The 20301-nt window shown below is 44.0% G+C and overlaps 1 protein-coding gene and 1 long non-coding RNA gene across 4 annotated transcripts in view; both read left to right on the plus strand.

The window, feature by feature from the left end:
• LOC133488332 (uncharacterized) overlaps positions 1-5023 on the plus strand; it is a 59938-nt gene extending 54915 nt beyond the window's left edge. The window contains exon 3 of the long non-coding RNA XR_009791626.1: positions 4724-5023. This is a non-coding gene — a long non-coding RNA (uncharacterized LOC133488332). The remainder of the gene's footprint in view (positions 1-4723) is intronic.
• A 3640-nt stretch (positions 5024-8663) lies between these two features.
• dio2 (iodothyronine deiodinase 2) lies at positions 8664-20024 on the plus strand. 3 transcript variants are annotated; one of them, XR_009791624.1, is made up of 4 exons: positions 8664-9089; positions 11171-11777; positions 15901-17217; positions 17298-20024. XR_009791624.1 is itself a non-coding variant. In XM_061796054.1 (3 exons), exons 1-2 carry the CDS (start codon positions 8865-8867, stop codon positions 11759-11761), a joined length of 816 nt encoding a protein of 271 aa, XP_061652038.1. In that variant the 5' UTR covers positions 8664-8864; the 3' UTR covers positions 11762-11777; positions 15901-20024. The 3 variants fall into 3 exon arrangements, 2 of the variants coding, with proteins under 2 accessions (XP_061652038.1, XP_061652037.1); XM_061796054.1 differs by having other exon boundaries at positions 15901-20024; XM_061796053.1 differs by lacking the exons at positions 15901-17217; positions 17298-20024 and having other exon boundaries at positions 11171-15684.
• The last annotated feature ends 277 nt before the right edge of the window (positions 20025-20301 follow it).

A 20301-nucleotide genomic window follows, 5' to 3' on the forward strand; every position in this document is an offset into this window, starting at 1 on the left:
CTCTCTCTTTCCAGCACCTTCCTCAAACCGCACACCTGTCACCAATCAGCCCTCGTCACCACCTGCATATTAGCCTTCCTGTTCCCGGAAATGCTCGTCAAAGTAGAAGAAGAATCATCTTTTATTGTCATGAACATGCATGCATGCACATGAAATTTGTTCTCTGCATTTAACCCATCACAGTGAACACATACACATGTTAATGGAACACACTGGAGCAGGGGGCAGCTGAAGCGCCCGGGGAGCATTTCGGGGTATCAGTGTCTTGCTCAAGGACACCACAGCCGTGAGTCCAGGGGATGTTGGCGGATGGTCCAGTCGGGGTTTTGAACCTAGGTCCCCCACGGTGGCAGGCGATGATCTTAACCATTGGGCCACGGCTGCCCAAGTATTCCAGCTTCTCCAAGCCCACCTGCCTCACGTAAGACACACTATTCCTCGTCCCCGTTAATGACTCCTGTGTCTCTCCTCCTTCTCAGTGTACCCCCCGTGTTCATGATCTACGTCATTCCTGCCAGCAAGCCAGCCGCCTGTCCTCGCCACTGCCTGCCAACGGACCTAGGACCACCTCCATTACCTTCCATAATAAACTATTCATCATAACCTATCTGCCTCTGCCTGCTCTTGGGTCCAGCTCCTCTCCATTCATGACAGAATATTTTGGCCATTATGGACCCAGCAACCCCGGAGGCACTCAAGAACGCATTCACCCTCCAAGGCGGCCCACATATTACGTCACGAGAAGACCTTGCAAGAAATCACTGAAACGCTACACTCCCTTTTGTAACAGGTCTCCTTTCTCAAAAGTTACAATCTGTTCAACCCCCCGTAAGTACCCATTCTGAGTCCGCTGTCGCCGAGCCACCCCACTTTCCTTACAAAGAACCTCATGTATCTCCACCCGAACCCTACTCCGAGGACCTAGGTGCTTGTAGCCAATTTCTTCTCAACTGCACCCTAGTTTTTAACCTTCAACCTTACAGTTACCCCACCGAACAATCCAAGGTAGCATACGTCACTAACCTCCGCCGTGGCAAAGCAGCTAAATGGTGCATTTCCTTATGGCACAACTCCTCCTTGGTACCCCATTCATTCAATTCCCTTTCCTCCTAACTCCGCAAAGTATTTAGAGTACTCGAATGAGTTCTGTATACTTGTGGCTGAATGCGGGTAGGATGATGCTGCGCTTAGGGGGATTTTTTCGAACGGCCTTTCGGAAAAACTTAAGGATGAGTTCGCGGTCCGGGACGAGCCCTCCTCTCTCGAGGATCTCATCGCCCTTTCCATCCCTCTGGATAAGAGACCGCGAGAGAGAGCACGAGAGAGGGGGGTCCGCTTGCATAAGGTCCCTTCCACCCCGAGAGCGTCGTGGTGAGCCAAACCTCCATTTCCTCCAGCTCTTCCTCCCGCATGACCGTTCCCGCTTGCATTCTTGTTTCTGCTCATAACACCCCCATTACAGCACTTATTGATTCCGGTGCTGATGACAATTTTATTCATGAAGGTATTGTTCACCAAATCCCTCTCCAACCACTTCTGTCCCTGAAAAAAGTCACAGCCCAGGATGGCAGAGTCTTTTCCCCAGGCACCCACCAAGCTGTGCCTATCACGCTACTAATTTCCGGTAATCACCGCGAGAACATTTCACTCTTTGTCATTGCTTCCCCTGAGACACCCTTAGTTCTTGGTATTCGCTGCCTCAAACATCACAACCCCGCCATTGACGGGACTAGCTATTAGTGGGTGGAGTCCTCATTGCCATTCTCAGTGCCTGCTCTCCACTATGCCACCCTCAAAAGACCCACCACCCTCTGTTACCCCAGTGGATCTCTCACAGATTCCCAAAGAGTATCATGACCTCTCCCCAGTATTCAGTAAAAACATGGCCATTTCTCAACAGCCCCCCCCCCCCCCCTTACGACTTTTGAGACATAAAGACATTGAGAAAAAAAAAAAAAGTCACTGAGCAATAAAGGGTTGTTAGTTATCTGGTAATGCCGGTACTTCTTTTTTTTTTTTTTTTGACAATTGTGCAAAAAGATATGCAAATAGTGCAGCGTGGCGAGACTACTACAGTGAGTGCACGTGTAATATATAATGCGCCCCACAGAAATGTGAAAACGAACTCAAGTCAAAAAATTGCCAGCATGTTGTAATGGAATTGTAGGTTAGGTGTTTAAGAAGTTGATCGCAAGAGGGAAGAAGCTGTTGGAATGTCTGCTTGTTCTAGTTTGCATTGATCGGTAGCGCTTACCTGAGGGAAGGAGCTGGAAGAGCTGGTGACAAGGATGTGGTGGGTCAGAGAGGATTTTGCACGTTTTTGTCTTAGTTCTGGCAGCGTGCAAGTCCTCAAGGCTGGGTAGGGGGTACCGACAATCCTTTCAGCAGTTTTGATTGTCCGTTGGAGTCAGAGTTTGTCCTTTTTTGTAGCAGCACCAAACCAGACTGTGATGGAAGAACACAGCACTGATTCGATGACCGCTGTGTACAACTGGCTCAGCAGCTCCTGTGGCAGGCCGTGCTTTCTCAGAAGCCGCAGGAAGTACATCCTCTGCTGGGCCTTTTTGAGGACGGAGTTGATGTTGGTCGCCCACTTCAGGTCCTGAGACACTGTAATTCCCAGGAACTTGAAGGTCTCGACGGTTGACACAAGGCAGCTGGACAACGTGAGGGGCAGCTGTGGCGAAGGATGCCTCCTGAAGTCCACGATCATCTCTACAGTCTTGAGCGTGTTCAGCTCCAGGTTGTGTCGGCCGCACCACAGCTCCAGCCACTCCGCTTCCTGTCGATATGCAGACTCGTCACCATCCTTGATCAGGCCGATGACAGCGGTGTCATCTGCAAACTTCAGGAGTTTGACAGTCGGGTGTGCTGAGGTGCAGTCGTTCGTGTAGAGAGAGAAGAGCAGCGGAGAGAGGACGCCCCAGTGCTGATGCTGCGTGTGGATGAGGTGGCCTCCCCCAGCCTCACCTGCTTTGCCCTGCCCGTCAGAAAGCTGTAAATCCACTGGCAGATGGCAGGTGAGAGCAGGAGAAGGGGATGAAAGGAGTTCAGGGATGATGGTGTTGAACGCTGAGCTGAAGTCCACGAACAGGATCCTCGCATATGTGCTTGCACTGTCAAGGTGTTCTGGGATGAAGTACAGTCCCATGTTGACTGCATCATCCGCAGACCTGTTTGCTCGGTAGGCAAACTGCAGGGGGTCCAGCAGGGGACCTGTGACGCTCTTGAGGTGGTCCAGCACGAGACGTTCAAAGGACTTCATAACCACAGATGTCAAGACGACAGGCCTGTAGTAATTTAGACCTGAGATTGCAGGTTTCTTGGGGACTGGAATGATGGTGGAGCGTTTGAAACAGGATGGTACTTCGCACAGTTCCAGATATCTATTGAAGATCTGAGTGAAGACTGGCGCGAGCTGGTCCGCGCAGACTTTGAGGCAGGGTGGGGACACATGGTCTGGGCCTGCCGCTTTGCTAATCTTTTGTTGTTTGAAGATGCGCCTCACATCCTGTTCACGGATGGTTAAAGCAGAAGTCAGTGGTGTGATAGGGGTCGGTGGTGCGGCTGGGCGGGTGTGGGGTGTGAAAGTGTCCTTTTCAAATCTGCAGTAGAAGGTATTCAAGTCGTTGGCTTGTGTGTTATTGTTCTCAGCTTGGGGGGACCGTCGCTTGTAATTAGTCAGCGATTGGAATGCATGCCAGACTGATTTAGAGTCGTTAGCGCTGAACTGTTTTTCCAACTTTGCTGCATAGTTCCTCTTTGCAATGTTAATTTCTTTAGTCAGCTGGTTTCTAGCTCGATTATACAGGGCCCTGTCCCCGCTCTGATATGCGTCCTCCTTAGCTTGGCGAAGCTGCTTAAGTTTAGCAGTGAACCGCAGCTTGTTGTTGTTGAAAGCGCGAAATGACTTTGTTGGTACACAAACCTCTTCACAGAAACTGATATAGGATGTGCCAGTGTCCGTATATTCATCTAGGCTGCCAGCTGAATTTTCAAAGACACTCCAGTCTGTGCAGTCTAAACAGCTTTGAAGTTCCATCTTTGCTTCATTGGTCCAGTTTTTCACTGTTTTGACGGTAGGCTTCGTGCATTTAAGTTCTTGCCTGTACGTCGGTATTAAGTGAATTAAGCAGTGATCAGACAAGCCCAGGGCGGCACGAGGTATAGCACGATATGCGTTTTTTAGCAGTAGTCTAAAATGTTATTTTCCCTGGTAGGACAGTTGATGTGCTGCTTGTGTTTAGGGAGTTCGTGGTTGAGTTTAGCTTTGTTAAAGTCCCCGAGAATAATGAGGGGCGAGTCCGGGTGTTTTTTTTTCAATTTCGTTGACTTGTTCGGCGAGCGTTAGCAGTGCGGCGTTCGTGTTAGCTTGAGGCGGAATATAGGCGCCGACCAGAATGAATGATGCGAACTCACGCAGTGAGTAGAATGGCTTACAGTTCAAAAACAGCGACTCCAAATGCGGGCTGCAGTGTGTGCTAAGCTCCGTGACGTCCGTACACCATTTTTCGTTGATATAGAAGCATATCCCGCTGCCTTTTGTTTTCCCCGATGATTCCATGTCGCGGTCTGCTCTGTGAATATGGAACCCGGGAAGCATGACGCCGCCATCGGGTACAGCGTCGCAAAGCCAGGTCTCCGTAAAGCACATGGCGGCGGAACGTCCGAAGTCTTTACTGGTCTTTATCAGGAGATGAAGCTCATCCATTTTGTTCGGTAGGGAGCGTACATTCGCGAGGTGGATCGACGGGAACGACAATCTGTATCCTCTCTTGCGGAGTTTCACCTGGATGCCGGCTCGCTTCCCTCTGTGGCGTTGGATCAGTTTCCATGCGCCTAGGACCGCTGTCGCTGCTCCGGTGAGTAACTCGGGGGGGAAAAAACTGAGCGGATTTGCGAAAGTTGGTGAAAGAAAGTACGGAGTAGCCTCCTTGATGGTTAGCAAATCTCCCCTTGTGCAAGTGAGTCGTGTAATGTTGCCAAAGATGAACGAAAAACACAAAAACAATACTAGAGAGCGCGTAACCGAGGCGACCACACTGGTAGGCGCCATCTTGGATTCTACGCCACTCACCGAGAGGCATCCGTTGAGAGGGGGATACTGTCATGAACTGCCCTGCAGTATTCTTGTTGGAGTCTGGGTGGCGCTTTGCGCCCTCTCGCACCCCTCCCCTCTCTCTTTCCAGCACCTTCCTCTAGCCGCGCACCTGTCACCAATCAGCCCTTGTCACCACCTGCATATAAGCCTGCCTGATCCCGGAAATCCTCGCCAAAGTATTGGAGCGTCTCCATGCGGTACCACGGCCCACCTGCCTCACGAAAGCCACACTATTCCTTGTCTCCTTTAATGACTCCTGTGTCTATCCTCCTTCTCAGTGTTTCCCCCGTGTTCCTGATCTACGTCATTCCTGCCAGCCCGCCGCCAAGCCAGCCGCCTGTCCTCGCCACTGCCTGCCAACGCACCTAGGACCACCTCCATTACCTTCCATAATAAACTGTTCATCATAACCTATCTGCCTCCACCGGCTCTTGTGTCCAGCTCCTCTTCATTCGTGACAGCTTAGTTAATGTTTGACCAGCTATCCGTAAACTAGCAGTGAAGTTAGCGTAGCTTACCTGCGTGCACCTGCAGTTTCATTGTGATGGATGATGTTAGACGTCATAGTTGCTGTGAGACATCTTTGAATAGGATGTTGCCACTCCCTTGTTCTCTATTTTAAAAAAAAAAATAAATCCATGAATTTTAATGTAATCTGCTCCATGATACATTCTATGAGGCGCCGCAGGAGTGCATGGGCGGGTTAACTTAGTTGTGGGTTGCCATGATTACAGTGTCTCGCCCTCCAAAAAAGAATACAGTAATTACTTTTTTTTCAAAAACAAGTCACACTCATGAAAATTGCTTATATATTGTCATTTGTTGTAATATTAATTGGACATTAGTTTACATCTGTATCAGTCAGTGTCATCATTTTAAGAATTAATAGCAATAACTAGTTTTAATATAATTACAGTATATTAAAGAGGATTTTTTTCCCGGTTTTGTGGCGCCCCCTGAAACCATGGTACCCTTAACATTCACCTATTCTGGCCATGAATCACCATTATGTCACACTGGTTGGGCATCACCAGTTTGTCAGCCTGGATCTGGAAGTCCCGCAGGATCTTGGCCTGGTTGTTCTCAACCACCTTTGGGTGGTGTCTGCCATGATTGCCTTGATTCTGGGACCTCCAGTCCGTATTTGGTACAGATGTTCCGCTACACTAATCCTGCTACCTGTTTATGGGCGGCTGTGGCTCAGTAGGTAGAGTAGGTCGTCCTATTGACCGAAGGGTAACTGGTTCGAATCCCGGCTACGACTGTCCGTATGTCGAAGTCTCCATGGGCAAGACACTGAACCCTAAGTTGCTCCCAGTGGGCATGGCAGCAGTTGCTCACTGGTGTATGAATGTGGGTGAATGTGAGGCTTTGTAAAGCACTTTGCCCATTGTGATGGTGTAGATAAAGTGCTATATACAGTAATTGCAGTCCATTTAGCATTTATGCCACTCAATGTATACCTTGCCTGCCATGATCTTACACCCTGCTGTGATGTGCTGCACTCAGATGTGGGACCAAGTCATTGCTTTGCAAGTCACAAGTCTCAAAGTCTTTACCTTCCGAGCCAAGTCCCAAGTCGAGACAAGCAAGTCTCGAGTCAAATCACAAGTTCTAAACTTTGAGTTTCGAGTCATTTCGGGTCATTTTAACAACAAAGTAATAATATAGTTTAATATATGGGTCATTCCAACTGAGGTGGTACACAATTTGTGACATGTAAGAAAAATTTAAGAACTAGAATAATTTTGTTGAAAATATGTTAGTAAAATTTCTTTGAAGTATACCAGTTACGTTTAGGGGATCATGGGATAAAAACATGCATAGTTTACTTAATATGACCATTATTTGACCAGTGGTCGCCTGTAACACTGACTCTAGATATGAACATGGAAAGCTGTTTATTGTATGAAAACCTTGGGAATTTTTCACACAAATATTAGGGTTAGAGTAGGTTCACAAACCAATTTATGTCCAACTTGTTATTGCACCGCAAAGTATCAAGTAAAATATTTACTTAGGGCAAATATAGATGTGTGTAACATTGACTAAAAATACAAAATGGAAAATGAAGGAACTGAATACTAACAGGTATAAGTGAATGAATTCAGTGGATATCAGAACTTAATAGCACTAGTGAATTTTCCAATATCAGTTTCCTTACTTGGTATGATACCCTTGACAGTTAGACCATCAACTTGAAGTTTGACTGGAGGCCTTTATAATCGAACCAAATCCAAGTTTAATAATAAGGAATAAAGTATGCGCATAATCAGGACCACATCCTCAACGGTCGAAATTCACCAATCATTTCTATTTCGACGAATCAAACAAGAAACCATCTAATTCTATACAAACTCGATTTTCATCATTGCTAGTAACTCGACCGTTTGAGATCGAAGCTTGTAACATTTTGATATAATTTTCTTGAAAACACTTACCAGCTTCTACCAGCCACTCCATGGTCCCATCAAGCTCAAATGCTGCCGTATGCTAGTCCTATGTAAGCCGAAAATGGTTCTGGGTGATCGATGTCGCAAAATAGTCGAACCGTTTTTGTTATTTTATCCAAGTCGCTCAAACGAAAATATGACCAAAACTTTAAAATGTAAGTCAATATTGTCTCCTACTCCTTCTGAAGCAATTGACTGAGCCTTTTATGATTATTTTTGGAGATTATTGCATCAATTCCAAATAGCCGTCGTAAAATGGTCGTTGTTTGTTTCCAGTTATGAAAGTGAGTGGCCGCCTACTCGTAACGTGTTTTGACCGACAAATTTACGAGCACGATGCCTATTTCTAATAAGTGCCTCTAAGAAATATCGCCGTGGAATGTCATTAACGTCTGTTGAGGCGCACCCTTTTAGCAAATATTGGCGAAGTGTTTGCATGATTTTGCTGATATTTTTCACACTGTGCCTATTTCCGTCGATGACTACTTAAATGTCACAATTGGGCGCTGGTCAAAAACCACAAAAATGCGTTTGACATGGTTTATTGCAAAATAATTGGAGGTGGAAAATTCTTGATGTAATATTATTTTATATCTACATGTTGACACTTGATTACAGACGATACTGTTGTGTGTTAATATTTGATGCATTTTAATGTAATTTGCCGTTAATAATTGCTCGTAACATTTCACCACATCCGTAGAATGACCCATAGAGCTATTGAATTAATATTTCATCTATCCATTTTCCATCGCACTTATCCTCACTAGGGTCATGGGCATGCCGAAGCCTATCCAAGCTGACTCTGGGCGAGAGGCAGGGTACACCCTGCGTTGGTCGCCAGCCAATCGAAGGGACATATAAACAAACAACCATTCACATTCACACCTCGGGCAATTTAGAGTCCTAAATTAACCTACCATGCATGGAGGAAACCGGAGTACCACGCAGGCATGGGGGAGAACATGCAAACTCCCCACAGGGGTCCGTCCGTCCGTCCCTCCCTCCCTCCCTCGGTCCCTCTCTCTCTCCCTCTCCCTCTCTCTCTCTCTCTCTCTCTCTCTCTCTCTCTCTCTCTCTCTCTCTCTCTCTCGACCAGAGAGAGAGAAATACAGGCTCAGTTGAGATTTGTAATCTTGTGATGGGTTAGTGGCCAGTGCTCACCTGTCCTGTGATTGAAGTTGGTAGCCTGGACGGGGCTGTGCTGCAAGCATGTGGGCAGTGACTGAGCTGCACCACAGTGCGTTCATGCGTCGCGCAATGACAGGCAACTTGTAGCAACTGCGAGCGATTGCGTGCAAAGACACAAAATGGGGATGGCCAGCGAAGATCTGCTAGTGACACTCCAAATATTACCTGGTTTCTTTTCAAACTGTCTCTTCCTGGCGCTGTACGACTCCATGGTGCTCGTGAAGCGCATTGTTTCGCTTTTGAGTTGCTCCAGGTCCGCCGGCTCGGGAGAGTGGCGTCGCATGTTGACGACGGCGGGGCTCCGCTCCATCTGGAATAGTTTCTTGCTGGACGCCTACAAAAAGGTAAGGCACTGACGGCGATTCAAATACTCACTGCGGTTCCGTGCAATGCACCGTTAAAACCTGCACGTGCCTGTAATTTAAATATGGGATCTGAAGTGACTGTTGGAGCGTTTGTATGTTTGTTCGTTTTTCCCCTTGACGCAAACCTCTTGCACATGCAGTATACAAACAAATAATGCCATTAACTTTAAGGTCTATTTTTTCTCTCCATTTTATTTAATTCAGTCAAATCACGTGGTGACTATTGCATGATCAACTCGGCTGCACGTGTCAGTAAACATGCCCTGTGTAATCATATTTCATTGTCGCTCAGCAGAACTAGAAATAACATGTCAGGCTAAACGAGAACAACTGTGTCCTAGCTTGCTGCATTAAAGTGCAGTTAGGAAAGTGCCAGTGAGAAGCGACATGGCAGATTTGAAGCCAAAGGATTTTTTTTTTTTATTGTTTTTAATTTGTAACAGTGTATGTCAGTTAGAATAAAAAGCAGGGTTCACTTTGGAGCACCAGTAAGGGTGTAGGTCGAGAGATTCTGGTTTTCATGAATCAAGACACAATTTAAAGTAAACAGTGACATGATGTTCTCCAATTGTAAATATTTGACCAAAGCCATAAACCCTCCACAGCTAATCTAGTCACTGACTGTTAACCCATACCTGAAATGACAGAATCTCATTCAAGAGATCAAAATAGGTCATAATGGAGAGCCACAGTACAACATGTACCACCACTAAAAGTAGGCTAATACATGATATGGACAAAGCTCACTGCATCTGGCGCACACACACACACACACACGCGCACACACACACACACACGACACACAAAGAAGTAATCTGTCACATTTTAATATTTTAGCTTTGATTCATAAAAAATGATTCATTTAGTGTATCCTGAAAGTTTTTATTTCTTGTAAACCATTTCCGAATGTTGGAACAAACATTACCAGTGTTTGCCAAAAAGTTAGCTCTTGCCAATTTATCTTAGTTTAGTTTAGAAGCACACAGCAGCAAGTTTCAATGCTCATACATCTGCACATATTTATACAAGCTTGACACTAGGCAAGGCTTTTACTGTTACTGTTTTAAAAAAAAAATTTTAGCATCTTTTTGGTTTATCTGAGAGAAATACAGTGGATCCCCACATACTCGTGGTTCAGTACCAGCTGATTCACCTATTCGCAGATGTTTCTCCAATTATCATTATTTTTTTCCAATTGTTTTTTGTTTTTTTTTCCAAAATGTTTTGAACATCCTCAGTTAGTCAAGAAATTATGGCTTTCAAAACAAAACATTTTTTTTTAATGCAATTATAATTCCTGTCAATTATCTGGAGATTTTCGTGGTCCCTTTCCCCCGCAATTCGTGCTGGTCCACTGGATATACGTTTAAGCAGTAGCTCCTTCTGTCCCCATTTAGGCTCCAGTCTACCTGGCCTGCACTCTCGGGACAATATTTGAAGATTCGAGGGCCGATTATTATAATGTAGTATAATAGTATTTTATATATATTTATGTAATATTATAATAAATGACAGATACATGGTTCAAAACATGACTTTAAACCAACAGTAATGTTACCAAAATGCAAAGTTTATTAATTTTTCTTACCAATGTCTACATCACTCCTCCCGTCCATCCACCCATCCATTCTCTACACTTCTTATCCTGTTCAGGGTCATGGGGTGCTGGAGCCTATCCCAACTGTCTCAGGGTGAAAGGCGGACTACGGCCTGAACTGGTCACCAGCCAGTCGCTGGGCACACATAGAGCAACAACTATTCAAACTCACATTCCCACCGTCACTGAGTGGGAACTGAACCTTCGCTACCCGCACCGAAGTCAGACCAATGTACCGCTACACCGTCAGTGACTCTTAAAGAAAATCCTTTGTTCAAAATTAAACACTTCAGTTTTGTGCCCTGCAATGCAGTACATTTAAATGAAAGAAAATACATTTACATCACTTAAAATGAGCAAAGTAATATTTTTCAACATTTTGAATTTACAAAAAAATGAATGACCGCTTTGTTGTACTTTTTTTCAGCGCAGGTAAATGTCAATCCTTCTTGTTACTTCTTAGGTCAAACTTGGCTGTGAGGCACCTAACTCCAAAGTTGTGAAGGTGTCGGGTAGTCCTCAGTGGATCAACAAGGTTCAGACTATACCTAATGAGCAACAAGGTGCAAGGGTCCGAAATCGGGATGAATGCCGACTCCTGGATTTTGAGTCATCCGATCGCCCTCTGGTGGTCAACTTTGGCTCAGTCACATGACCCCCCTTCATCAGCCACCTGCCAGCTTTCCGGCGGTTGGTGGAAGACTTTAGTGATGTTGCTGACTTTCTGCTGGTGTACATTGATGAGGCTCATCCATCTGACGGTTGGGTGGCCCCACCTATGGGCTCTTGCTCTTTCAATGTACGGAAGCATCAGAGTTTAGAAGAAAGGCTGGGAGCGGCACGCAAACTAATTGATCACTTTTCTCTGCCACCACAGTGTCAGCTGGTAGCTGACTGTATGGACAACAATGCTAATGTGGCTTACGGTGTGTCCAATGAACGCGTGTGTATAGTACAACACAGAAAGGTTAGCTATCTGGGTGGCAAGGGGCCTTTTTTTTACAATCTGAAGGATGTGAGGCAGTGGCTGGAACAAAGCTACGGTAAACGGTAGAAAAACTCCAAGGCAGGTAAAGAAGACCAAATACAATATCCTGCTTTTTTGCTCTTAATGATAACCTTGGTTTTTCTTTGTGCACGTGAGACAAGACAAATACGTAATTGACTGAATAAACTTCAATGTGTAGTTTTACCGATGGCGAAACCCATTCTATGCTGCTAACACTTCTGTTGAGTCCTGAAATTAAAGACTGAGAGAGCAATTATATATATTTAATAATATATATACCAATATATTTGTACTGTATATTAAGGAGGTTGTATGGGTCTTAAAATGTGTTTTCCAACTATATTCTATATTCTAAATTAATAATTTCACAGATACTTTTATGTTGCCCTCTTATCTACGTGACCATTCTTACTGCATACAGTACTGTGAAAAAGTGTTTGGCCCCTTCTCAAAATTGTATTTGGTTTATTATTATTATTATGGTTGTATTTAGCTATAGTTTCCCCACTTTAATGTTTAAGATCATCAAACAAATTTAAATATCAGACAAATCTAGCCCAAATAAACCTAAATAATGAGTTTATTTATTAAGCGTAATAAATCTCTTCAAAGCTACCTTGCCCTGTGTGGAAAAAGTAATTGCTCCTCCAGTTCAATCATGAATTAACTGTAGCTAATCACATTTTTGGGAAAGCTGAGTTTGTTTTCATTGACCACACCCCAGCCTGACTACCTCCAGAGCTGTTCAATCAAGAAATCACTTAAATAGAACCTGTCTACCAAAATGAAGATGGCCAAAAGATCTTAAAAAGCTGCAACAAAATACCACGATCCAAACAAATTCAACAACAGATGGTGAAGTAACTGACATCTATCAGTCTGGAAAGGGTTAGAAAGCCATGTCTAAAGCTTTATGACTCGAGCAAATCACGGTGAGAGCCATTATCCACGAATGGAGAAAACATGAAACAGTGGTGAAACTTCCCGGGTGTGACCGGCATACGAAAATTACTCTTAGAGCATAGCAACGATTCATCCAGGAGGTCACAAAGGAACCCAGGAAAACATCTAATGAAGTGCAGGCCTTCCTTGCCTCAGTTAAGGTCAGTGTTCATGACTTAACAATAAGGATCCATCCATGGCAGAGTTCCAAGGGGAAAACCACTGGTGATCAAAAAGAACATTAAGCCCTGTCTTACTTTTGGAAATACAAAACAAAACAAAAAGAAAACCCCCCAAAAAATGAAGGTTTTGGAGTGGCCTAGTCAAAGGGACTTGAATCAGATTGAAATGCTGTGGTGTGACTTAAAAAAGGCCTTTCATGGTCAAAAAAACCCTCCAGTATTGCTGAATTGAAGCAATTTTCCAAGGAAGAGGGGCCCGCAAATCCACACAGATGTGAAAGACTCATTGCCAGTCATAGAAAATGTTTGATTTCAGTTGTTGCTGCTGAGGGTGGCCCAACCAGTTATTAAGTTTGGGGGGCAATTACTTCTTCACACAGGCGAGATTGCATTGAATCATTTTTTTTCTCCCTAAAAAATAAAATCACCATTTTAAAACTGCCTTTTATGTTTACTTGGGTTATCTTTTGTCTGATAATTTTTTTTTTTTATGCCCACAACCCTCGTGAGGATAAGCAGTACAGAAAATGGATGGATGGATAATGATTTTAAACATTAGAGTGGGGAAACTAAAAAAAAAAAAATAAAATAAAATTTTATTTGAGAAGGAGCCTAATTCCTTTTCCTTTGTATGTGATAGTCAATATTGTCAATATTTCAAGCTGCACATGAAGATTTTCCAGTATACTAAACAATGAGTTTTTTACTATCCCAAACTAAAAAGGTCATTATGCCAAATTAAAAAGATGAACTGCATCGGTTGGTCAAATTAGGTCACTGTAATATTTCCCTTTTGTTTCTCCATTCACTGCCACATTAAAAGAGTTTGCAAATAAGCAGTCCAGACCCAAATTCACAATTACATCTGAGCAACCCATGCCTGTTACCATTTTCTGGGACCATTTCTAAAGACTATATTTTTGTCTTCCACCTTCTCATCAACTTATATGTAAAGCATCCGGAACAACTGCTCTATACGGTCTCTTCAGTTGTGTAGCTTCATGCACGCTCAGTTAGCTTGTGAGCTCAGCCTATTCTTGGCACAGCGACAACTTTGTTTCGAATTGTTTAATTTCCATTTCTACTCTTTCTACAGGGGTAGTTGAACCTCAATAAATTGCCCTAACACAGTAAAACTACATTTATATTCTTCAAACCTACAATGGGGACAAGAGTCATTTGAAAGCAATATAAATAAATTTCCTGATAATCAGAAAATCTCTTTTAACCTCCATATAAATTAATATAGTCCAACATTCATGTTGTAATTGATCCCATTATGATGTTGTTATTTTTTTCCTTCAAAATGTGTAGGAGCAAACCTTAAGGAGCAAGGACTCTAACTGTTGTAGTTTTGAAATTAAATGATTTAACATTCTTGCTTTACGACTTAAGCTGCTCAACAGTCTGAAGTCATGTTGTAACATGAGTTTTGCCAAACAGATAATGATCTGTCATTCCTATTAAAAAGCCAGGTGCATTTAAATGATGACCTGAGTGCATGTTGCAGGGATCCACACTTGTTGCTCATACTGTATGTCAAAGGGGATTAAAAAAGAAGAAACGAATAACTGGACTATGCGTCATAGACACACATACAACTGCTTCAATTTGATCCCCACAAAATGTCTTAGTGTTTCAAAGATTCAATTTATGTAGTCTATTTGAAGGGGTCATGCAGTTATACTGTATTCAAAACAATATAGGTTGTAAAGGATCTGAAGTTTTTCTTGCAGCCTTTCGTTCAATTTTTTAACATTTTTGAAACCATTATTGTCTCATTCTAAAAACTGTTCCAGTAATTGTTTTGACTTTGGCTGTTTGACCCAACCATGTTTGAAATGTACTGTAAATATCTACTTGTATTGTGTTTAGAATATAAATAGTACATGATGCCATCATAAATTAGGGAACCTGTGTGGACATCTGTTGCATTCCAACACCACACCCATGCCTCCTACACATGAATGTTTCATAAGATGTATCAAGAAAACACACCTGCTGCTTTGATTGTTTACTTTTCCCACTCAAAAAACATGTTGATGGAAATATGGGATTTAATCCTGGTTGTTTTTAATATTCTGCGTGTTTCAGTATGTATGACAAAGAGCTCGAAATATTCATACCCGTTTTTAATGTGAATTTACGGGAAAAAGTGGAGGAAAAGTGGAAAATTACAAGATGTTATTAAAGGAATTTGAGGCATTACTGGCAACAAGACAAGTCTCAACAACTCATTGAAAGGATACTTTATCTGCAGAAACTAATTCAATGTTCATTCCATGTTTGAAACAGTTCCCTTACTGAGCATCATTGCCTTAAAACAACATATCAATCAACACGGCTTTGGGTTTATTCTAGTGCACTTGTGAAGATGTTTGCAATATGCTGTGTATACAAACGTTTATGTAAGTGTACAGGTGGATTATTTCCTTTAACTTTCAAATGTTGTTCATGACAAGACATTCATGTCATCTGACATTTTAAATAATATTATCATGCTGTTTTCGATCTGTAGTGTGTAGCGTGTTTGGGAAGGGTGTCTGTATGGTATGAGTGTCCATGAATCAGATGCTTGGTCCTGCTCATGGTGATAAAGGTGTACTGATGAAAACCTGCGATGAAAGAGTGTGTAACTCAGTCTCTGGTTGGATAGTAAACCACACCTGATCAACTTTAGAAGGAACAACTGCATCTGTTCTTTTATATCTAACATGAAACTTTTTGTCTCAACAAACTACATTTTATTGTCTATTTTGTTTCATGTTAAATGCAATATGTTCTTTTCTATTTTGTCAAGGGAAAAAATAAAGTGGAAAATAAAGCCAAACGTATTCACCTGAATATTTTATCTTTTCCATTTGATATGAAACAAAAAGGCACAAAACATTTTGTGGTGTTCCATGAGTAAAAGCCAATTCCCACCACAAGAAGCATTCAGAGCTGCCATTCTTGTTACTTTTATTTCAAAAGGCTTCAAGCTAATTGGGTCAAATTGTGGCATGACGGCAGCCAGTATGTATTGTATATAATGTTTTTTTTTTTTTTTTTTTTTCCTAGGATGTAGAAGCCTAGGGGTGAACATAACAGAAACCTCTTACACTCTGCTCCAGCTGACCCTCTGTTCATCCAGACACAACTTTTGTTCATTTGTTCACAAAGTGCACAGCCGAGGACAGGGATAAGTGATAAATACACCAAGAACAAAAATCTTTCCTACTTTCTCCTATGATACATATGTTACAAGTAAAATGAATTTGTGAGAATCGCCCTTAAAGTGTTTACATGATAACCTGTGAACGGAAAGACTTTCGTAACATGTCCAGCCAGACACTCAGTGTTACTGTTAAGTGTGACAGAGAAAGACACTGGAAAGGAAGAGACTAATTCGCTACACAAGTTCAAATACAAATAAGAGGAGATGTGAGTGTTTAAGAGCTGCTTCTAAAAGACTTGGACAAAATGCTAGAAGAGGTTCTATACAGAATTATAACCGGTTCCCTTTTTTTGTTGTATCCCCATTTAACCTTTTCCACTTCTGTGGCCTGGTAACAGAAGGCCTTGCCTTTGATGTACACAATAATTATTACCCGTTCTTTGCAGGCTATATTCACATAACTACAATATTGAGATTCTAGATACAGTAATACCAAAATATTTATTATATAAATAATCAAAGTATTTATGGTGTTTCTGTTCTTGTTTACTTCCTGTTATAGACCACAGTGAGACTATAGAATCATTTTAACATTAAATCCCTACTTCATTTGTTGCCACAGAACTTCATGCCCTTCCAAATCACTGAATGGTTCCATTTTCATTTTGATGAGCATGTGCTGAATTGGCAAGTTACTTAAAAACCCACAAGGAGTTGCTTAGAAGCAATGGTCTGCATGAACCAAGTGAAATGGTGCCATATTTATTGAACTAATGTGCTTCCAGTGTTTGGTTATAGTCAACACTGTAAAAGACAAAGGTGTTCTGAAGTTATAAAGAAACAGTTTCAGTATATCACAGCAGCATTAATATAAAAATACATTCACACTATCAGTAACAAAGGGGTGGGGGGGGCATGACTCAAATAAGTTTATGCACGCTTCGAACAACATTAGGTCAACTTGGAACCTTGTCAATCGATTACTAAAATAAAAGTTAACTTCAGCTGCTGCTCCTGTTGAGATGATGGGAAAAGAAGGGGCTCTGTCATATACTGCCCTGCAGTTCCATTATTGGAGCCAGGAGGGCGCTTTGTGTCCTCTCTCCTCCCTCCCCTCTCTGTTTTCAGCACCTGTCTTCAATCAGCCTCATCACCACCGGTGTATATAAGCCTGCCCATTCCCGGAAATCCTCGCCAAAGTATTGCAGCCTCTCCTAGCGGTACCACGGCCCACCTTATGTCAAGTAAGCTATACTGTTCCTCGCTTCCCTTGTTAACTCTTGTTTCTCCTCGTTCCTAGTGCTCCCTTGTGTTCCTGACTTACATCCTTCCTGCCACCAAGCCAGCCGTCTGTTCTGTCCACTGCCTGCCACCTGTCCACGCCGCCGCCTGCCAAAACATCCAGGACCACCTCCATAACCTTTCCTCAATAAACTGTTCATCATTTTACATCTGCTTCCGCCTGCTCTTGGAGGCTCTGAAGAATGCAGTAACCCTCTAAGGCGCCCACATTGGACGACAGGACAAAAAGCTGCAAGAAATCACTGAAACGCTCCACTCCCTTTCGCAACATGTATCCCTCCTTTCCCAACAGATGCAATCCATTCAACCCCCTGTAAGTACTCCTCCTGAGCCCGTAGCCTCCGAGCCACCCCACTTTCCCGTACAAAGAACCTCATGTCCCTCAGCCCGAGCCCTACCTAGGTGCATGTAGCCAGTTTTTTAATTGCTCACTTGTATTCAATCTCCAACCGTACAGTTATCCCACCGAACGTTCCAAAGTAGCATATGTAACTAACTTCCTCCGCAGCAAAATGGTCCACTTCATTATGGCAAAACTCTTCTCCGGTACTTCATTCATTCGATTTTTTTTTTCCCGCCGAACTCCGCAAAGTATTTGATCACCCAGTTCATGGCAAAGAAGCCACCCGTCTCCTCCTCATGCACACGCAGGGAGCTAAATCAGCAGCGGAATATTCCATTGAGTTCCGGATATCGGCAGGTGAATGCGGATGGGATGACGCGGCGCTTGGGGGGATTTTTTTCAAATGGCCTCTCCGACCAACTCAAGGATGAGCTAGTGGTCCGGGACGAGCCCTCCTCTCTCTCGAGGATCTCATCGCCCTTTCCATTTGGCTTGATAGCCGACTGCGAGAGAGAGAGAGCACGAGAGAGAAAGGGTCCGCGTATGTAAGAATCATCCCACTCAGAGTACCACGCTGTCGGCTTCACACCCGCCTCCCCCACCGTCTCCCGCACCTCCGTCACTCTCCGTAGCTACCACAGAGCCCATGCAAATTGGTAAAATGACCCACAGGAGCGTCAGTCAGCGGCTGTGTATCGAGTCATCCAGCGGCTGTGTATCTACCGCGGTCAATCCGGTCCCTTTATTTCCTCATGCCCCCTCCGATCAAAAGGTTCACCGTGACCTGAGAGCGTCGTGGTGAGCCAAACCCCCATTCCATCAAGCTCTCCCTCTCGCATGACCGTTCCCGCTTGCATTATAGTTTCTGCTCAGAACACCCCCATTACAGCCCTTGTAGATTCCAGTGCCGATGACAACTTCATTCATGAAGCAATAATTCACCAGCTCCAAATCCCTCTCCAACCACTTCCGTCCCCGAAGAAAGTCACAGCCCTGGATGGCCGAATCATCTCCCCCGTTACGATCCAAACAGTGCCATTCAGCTTGCTCATTTCGGGTAATCACTGTGAGAACATCTCACTTTTTGTTATCTCTTCCCCTGATACCCCATTAGTCTTCGGATTTCCCTGGCTCAAGAAACACAACCCCACCATCGACTGGACACACGAAGCCATCACCGGATGGAGCCCTCACTGCCACTCACACTGCCTGCTCTCAGCTATACTGCCCTCTGATAAATCGCTGCCCTCTTCCACGCCCGTTGACCTCTCCCGAGTCCCTGAAGAATACCATGATCTCTCTCTCTGGTGTTCATCAAAGACCTGGCCATTTCGCTAACCCCCCACCGCCCGTATGACCGCGCAATTAATCTGCTGCCGGGGGCCCCTCTTCCTTCTAGCCGTCTCTACAATCTTTCCCGACCTGAGAAAAAGGCAATGGAGGACTATATCCATGACTCTCTGGCTTCCGGACTCATATGACCTTCCTCTTCTCCAGTATGGGACGGCTTCTTTTTTGTTGAAAAGAAAGACACCACTCTTCGCCCAAGTATCGACTACCGTGGTGTCAATGACATCACCGTCAAAAATAAATCTCCGCTTCCCCTCATCTACCCCTCGTTTGAACCCCTCTGCGACGCCGGGATATTCACCAAGTTGGATCTACAGAATGCGTACCACTGCATCCCTATCCGAGAGGGGGATAAATAGAAAAACGCTTTCAACACCCCTCTCGGACACTTCGAATACCAGGTCATGCCGTTTGGATTGACTAATGGCCCCGCTGTCTTCCAGACCTTCATTAACGATGTCCTCCGTGATATGCTGAATCGGTTTGTTTTTGTCTATTTGGATGACACTCATTTTCTCCTGCTCCCTTGAAGAACATCACCGTCATGTACGCCAAGTCCTCCAACACCTCCTCCTGGAGCTCATTCCTCCCATGGATTGAGTACGCCCACAACTCCCTCACCAGTTCCGCTATCGGTATGTCACCATTCATGGCTTGCTATGGTTACCAACCCCCATTATTCAAAGAACAGGAGCAGGCAGTGGCAGTCCCCGCCGTCAAGGATCCTCTCCGAAGAATCTAGGCAGTGTGGATAGACGTCCGAGCGGCGTTGACCCGGTAATCGCTCCCCGACGCCCGAATACAAGGTGGGCCATTCTGTCTGGGTTTCTTCTCACGACCTCCCGCTTCAGACAGAGTCCCGGAAACTCACTCCGCGTTTCATTGGTCCCTTCCCCATTACCAAGATCATCAATCCCACTTCCGTCCAATTGAAGCTTCCACAGTCTCTGAAAATTCATCCTGCATTCCACGTCTCTTTGCTGAAGCCTGTCTCCACCTATGCCTTTTCTCAATAAACGGTTCATAATTTTACATCTGCCACCGCCTGCTCTTGGGTCCAGCTACTCCCCACACGTCACAGGCTCTTTAAGATCCAAGAGACATAGCTGAGGGCTTTGTTTTTTGTCAATATCAGCCTTTTTTCTTTTTTTTTTTTTTTTTTTTTTTTTTTTTTTTTGCATCTAGTACAAAGGAGTCTGATTTGAACCTATGTAGCCCTGTAAAAGGTACATTTTCTTCTCTATCTGGTTGAAAAACTCCGCCCAAGGTCATGATGGTATGAACAGCAGTCTTACGAGAAACTATAAAA

The sequence above is a fragment of the Phyllopteryx taeniolatus genome, chromosome 13, assembly GCF_024500385.1.
Source record: "Phyllopteryx taeniolatus isolate TA_2022b chromosome 13, UOR_Ptae_1.2, whole genome shotgun sequence".
Lineage (NCBI taxonomy): Eukaryota > Metazoa > Chordata > Actinopteri > Syngnathiformes > Syngnathidae > Phyllopteryx > Phyllopteryx taeniolatus.